Here is a 5,658-nt window from a genome sequence, read left to right as displayed (position 1 = left end):
ACTTTCGTCTACTGTCGCACCCTTCGGACAATTCGTCACCTGGCAGTGCTACCAACGTTTTGCTTATCGAGCGCGAAGCTAAAAACCGTTTTTTCATACCCAAAAGTTAAAGTCAATAAATTAAGACGTGTTTTATATCAAAACCGGTTGATCTTTTAATTTCGATTATCCGACTTGCCCAAGAAGTAGATGGTTAAGATCTTCATTCTCAATTTTTACCGGGTTCCCGGAATTTCCGAGAAAAGGATCGTCATTTTTCCCGATTCCCGGGAACACTAAAACTTCCGGGAAATGGACACTCTAATTGAATAGCTGAACAGAAAAATCGCTGTATTTCCTCTTGGAAGTTAAGGTATAAAAAGTTTTAAGTTTTTAAGTGTTTTGTTTGCTCTGTATTTTTTTTCGGTAATCGAGGTAGCCTCTGCAGAAAAATCTTCAGCTTACCCGGATTTCTTCCACTGAACCGAAGCTCAAAAAATCAACCATCGACTGGCTTCTACCTGTCGTCGCCAAGCTCACCTGGTTTAAGAACATGTTTCCGCCCGAAACGTAAACAAACGACTGTTCGATAAAGTTCCACCCGCATGTTGATACAAACTTTGTAAATTGAAGTCTCGTTAGATCGAGATTAACCTTGTTTGCGATCGTTACACCTTTGTTCTTTACTTTTTCATACGAATGAACCAGTAGCAAGTTCAAGCTCCACATCAATCAGTTAAAGGTTCACCGCGGGAGAGCATTATAAAGTGTTGTCGTAGTCACCGTCATCGTCCGGTTGTCTGTGGCGCTTTTTTCCGTGTTGAGTACTTTACCACTTCCGCTCCCCACTGACAGACTTACTTGGGGGGGCGCCACAATTCGTCGCGTACCGACTTGCGTTTATTAGAGTTTGACGAGTTCGGCCATAAATTGTCGCTCATCGTTGCTTGCCTGGGGAAAGTCGCAGTTGTCGATTCCAGCGTATGGTTCAGCTTGGATATTCTTTTCCGCGAACCATTTTCCCGCCCGGCGGGTTCTAGGTGGGGGTGCGAGGATGTGCTGATAGTAGCTGGCTGTAGTAAGTTTTTTTATGGACTTTTTTTTTCTTCGGTGCTCGCTGGAAACAGATCAGTAGCAGCACACGGGTTTAATTTGGAATTTCGGAAAGTGATTATTGTAAAACAATATAAAGACCATTAAGCTTGGTGCCGGGACCGGTCATTTGGTGATGGCACTCGAAGCAGCTGGTAAGTTGCGAATTTAACTTGCAGGGACACATTTTAAGTGCGGCGCCAGAGTGATATCTGTGGAAGGCAGTATTTTTTGTGCCGGACCATTCGGATTAGCGTAGCACAATGAAAACTGGACGAGGTTTCGAATTAGCCATAATTTGGTTGCTGCACGCTCGGCTGAATAGCGGTTACAAATGTAAGTTTGTTCAATTATTTTATGGTTGTTTGCAATTTATTGGCGTAATATATTTGTTCGTCACCCAGCATATGAGGAATCGCAGCAAAAAATTGTCGGTGGAATTCAGGCGAGGGAACCGATTCCATACCAGGTATCGATACAGATTATGATCAATTCGTTCTATGGCTTTGGGCCGAAAACATGGGCGCACAACTGTGGAGGGTCGATCATTACCGCGCACCACGTGCTAACTGCGGCTCACTGTCTGGACAAAATTGATCCCTCCCGGATCTCGGTAGTTTCCGGAACGAATGATCTGCGAGAAAAAGGATCCCACGGGCGTCGTACCATGGTCAGTTGGCACAAAATCCATCCGGAGTACAAGGAGCTGGACAAGTGTGACATTGGCATCGTCCGGGTTGCGGACGCCTTCCATTTTGATCAGAAAACCTTAGCCATCAAATATTCGAACCATTCTGTAGCTGGAGGAGTTGATTGTCTTCTAACCGGATGGGGTTTCACGATGCCGGTTCGTGTCGGGAAAACTCCACAGGATCTGCAGAAGGCAACACTCAGGACCATCACCAATGAAGAGTGCATCAATCGAGGCTTTCCGGTGAACCCAACGGAAATCTGTACCTTCACGAGAGCCGGACAGGGTGCCTGTGGGGTAAAAAAAACGCTCAACTTTCAAGTTTGACTATTGCTGACATTATTGACTTTCCCCTTTTCTCAGGGTGACTCGGGTGGACCGTTAGTCCTGAAGGATGAAGTGGTAGGAGTAGTTTCGTACGGTACCAGATTCTGTGGTACCGGATCGCCGGATGTTTTTACCCGCGTTTCCATGTTCAAGGAGTGGATTGACGCGACTGCGGTTTGAGTTTTGCATGTTTGTTTTTGGGCTTTATATAAGGTATATCCTTTTGCTGTTATTAATGTGCTGTTGGTTAATTTTTGTTTAAATAAATTAATGCAGGGATAAAAAACACATTCTCTATGTTCACGAAAGGAAAAATCCCGATATAAATCTTTAATTTCTGAAAATTCATTTCGCTTGTATAAGAGAGATCCTGTTTTCTTACATTCCACTAACACTTGGGTATTCTGAGGTTTGAGCAAACTTCAAGAAGAAACATTGTAAATTAATTAAGTTTCATAATCACCTTGTTCCGGGATAGGGGAAAAGTTCATATAACGCCCCATGTGGCTAATACGCGCCACCCTTGTTTTGAAGAATCTGAAGCATTTTAAGCCTGCAAAATATTACCAATTTGTTCTAAATGCTGTGATTGGTCATGGCAAGTATGAATTTTTCCTTAAAACGCTCCTGTCTCGTGATAATTTCACAATTTAGGTTTTTCTTCATTTCGATCTAAATTTCAAAGCACTTTCAATAAGGTGTCACCAAGCAGAAAAAAACGAATAAGACAATTTTTTCTGACACATCGATAGAGGAGAATCTAAACTACGATTTAATGCTAAAAAATTATACCGAACTCGCTATGGTATGCTTTTTATGGGTATGTTTTATCACGGCCCATGCGCTCGTTATAATGCGCCAATTGTAGTAGGCTGAAAATAGCATTAATTTTTCAAAAAGGCCAATTTTCATTGAAAATCAACGAAAAGTCTAAAACCTTATTTTGAACGTTAATTCAGCCCAAAAAATCTACTTTTATTTTTTTTTTAATTTTGATTAGTCTATTTTGATTTTATTTTCATTCAAAGTGTCTGTAAGTATTGGTGTGTTTTCGGTCTTCGGCTGCTTTCGGGTGCGTTCGGCTGCTAGGCGCGTATTGAATACACGGCGGCGCGTATTTGCAACACAGTTTTGTTCTGTGGCTTTGAATAAGGTTTAAAAAAATCAAGTTTTTGAAGCAACTATAGCAATTTGAGTAATAAAAAATCATAGGCATTTGTAGAAAACAATTTTCTTCAACGATTGCACCCATTTTTAACACAATTTGTACGTGGAATACATAGAAAATCAGCGATTCGCTTAGGTGGCGCATAATAGGACATGTTCCCCTGCCATAATCTGCACGTAGCGGCTACGGATTAACACTTAAAAGCCCAGCCTTAAAAAAGTGTTCCTACAAATTCAATCAGCTGAAACTTGTCATCTACTGATCCAAATTACCCAATTTGTTACGCAAAAAAGTTTTTAGCTGCTCAACAGGGGTTAGCCTTTTGGCATTGAAAAACAATAAACTCAAGTGACATCACTTCCGGTGCTCCGCGAAGTATTGCATGAAAAATAGTCGTGCAGTTCCTTGCTAGGCACCCAGCAGGGATGTCAATTGTGTTTATTGTTTTTCAATGCCAAAAGACAGGCTTCCATTCAACACATAATATATTTTTTTGTCTAATAACAGACGAAGTTACTGTCTACGACAAAGTTATTCAGAGAAAAATTTCCTTTAAATAATTTAAAGGGCGAAAACTAAATTATTGCGAAACCGAAAATGTCATGCCAATTTTTTCATAATGTTTAGAATCAAACCAAATTTTAGGGTAAATTTATACACATATTGAATTCAAAAATCAAAAGAAAAATTAATCGATAGAGCCTTGAGTGTAAAATTGAACGCATTTTTGCTTGATGCAATGTCTTTACAGTGTCATCCGGTACCAGTTTCTCATTTTTTTCCCCATTTTTATTATATGTCTTTCTCGTCTTTGACTGTCTTCTTGCTATTCCTATGTTCCCGCTTCATTATTTCCCAGTACTGCTCTACCGGGCGCAGCTCCCGACAGTTTGGCGAGTTCATGTCTTTTGCAACAAAATTGACGGAATTGACCTCATACCACTCCAGGAAACTTTAATGCCTAGTCCACACTAGGCAACATGAACTGCGATTTTTGTTATGAGACGAACTTCCCAGTAAGCGCGTCCTCTCAAAAATCGACAGAGCATGCAAAAAATTGGAATTGAGTCACCGAACTTAGAATAAAACGGTTAATTTCGGCGACACTCCAGCCCTGTAAACATGAATCGACAGAGAGGTAACTCAAATCGACAAAAGGATCGTATCTAATTGTCATCTAATCGGCAGAGAGGAACACACCATACGCGTGCCTTGGGTGAGTGACACGAAATAATTTAAGACACGCCCTCCAGAGAAACACACGAAAACAACCCGGATCGTGTTTGTATGTTTCTCTTCGAGACGCGTGTCTGCCTGCCTGCGAGCGAAGACGACTGCTACGATTGAAAGCACGCATATAAAAAAACACGGAGATAAATGCGACCACACCGTACGAGAGTACGATTCAAACTGTGAATGAGAATTCTTGCGTTCTTTCCCAGTAAACGCGTCCTCTCAGAAATCGACAGAGCATGCAAAAAATTGAGAGTTGAGTCACCGAACTTAGAATAAAACGGTTATAATTTCGGCGACACCCCAGTAAACATGAATCGGCAGATAGGTAACTCAAATCGCCAGAGGGATCGTAACGATCTCTCTGGCGATTTTGCATCATCACATCGGCAGAGAGGAACACCATATGCGTGTCTCGGGTGAGTGCTACGAGATCTGAGTAGAAATGCTTAGACCCACCCCAAGAGAGCATGATCCGAATTGTTCTCGAGTGTTCCTATCGTGGTTTGTGAGTTCGGCACAGATCTGCCGACGCTTGACGAATGATTTCCGTTACAGTGGTGTTGATTTGATAAAGGGCATAAAAAATGCAATTTCTTAAATTAATGCTTTATTGGATTATTTCTTTCAGAAACCGTTACCCGCATTTTATTTCGTTTGTATGCTTCATACTTTTTTTCCCGCAGTGTACAAAAACAGATTCATATAAAACAATTAAATTTTTATTCATTAATCTAATCTGTAGTTTTCAGAAAACTTAGGAACAGTGTTTAATTTAATTTTTTTATACTATATTCCTTTTTCCAAATTATAAAATTCGAAATCCAAATTTCTTTTTCAAAATCTTCTTATATTTTTAAAACCCGGATAAGAATTGTATAATAGCAAATAGATATAATCAGAACAATACAATCAAGCTTCAAATAGGGAATTTCGATTCATACTTTCTACATATAAAACTTTTGACTGAGATACAGAATTTTAATTCAAATTTCAGAATACAGATTCTTGTTCGATTTCTTGTTGATTGAGTTATCGACTGGGATTCTTATTTGATGTTTCGGTTATTGGATGGCCAACTCAGTCTTAAAGACCATTCAACAAAACATTGTAGGTATTCAGATTCAGAATTAAGATACAGAATTCAGATTTAGAATTTAGATGTAGA

The 5,658-nt window shown here is 40.0% G+C and overlaps 1 protein-coding gene across 2 annotated transcripts; it reads left to right on the top strand.

Moving 5' to 3' along the window:
• The first annotated feature begins 922 nt into the window (after nucleotides 1–922).
• On the top strand, nucleotides 923–2,361 carry LOC129757240 (chymotrypsin-2-like). Of its 2 annotated transcripts, XM_055754396.1 has the most exons (4): nucleotides 923–1,057; nucleotides 1,251–1,407; nucleotides 1,476–2,059; nucleotides 2,126–2,361. In XM_055754396.1, exons 2-4 carry the CDS (start codon nucleotides 1,335–1,337, stop codon nucleotides 2,267–2,269), a joined length of 801 nt encoding a protein of 266 aa, XP_055610371.1. In that variant the 5' UTR covers nucleotides 923–1,057; nucleotides 1,251–1,334; the 3' UTR covers nucleotides 2,270–2,361. The 2 variants fall into 2 exon arrangements, with proteins under 2 accessions (XP_055610371.1, XP_055610369.1); XM_055754394.1 differs by lacking the exon at nucleotides 923–1,057 and having other exon boundaries at nucleotides 1,206–1,407.
• Nucleotides 2,362–5,658: the final 3,297 nt, after the last annotated feature.

Source organism: Uranotaenia lowii, chromosome 3 (genome assembly GCF_029784155.1).
Source record: "Uranotaenia lowii strain MFRU-FL chromosome 3, ASM2978415v1, whole genome shotgun sequence".
NCBI lineage: Eukaryota > Metazoa > Arthropoda > Insecta > Diptera > Culicidae > Uranotaenia > Uranotaenia lowii.
The sequence above is the reverse complement of the archived record's forward strand: the minus strand, read 5'-3'. Positions and strand labels throughout refer to the sequence as shown.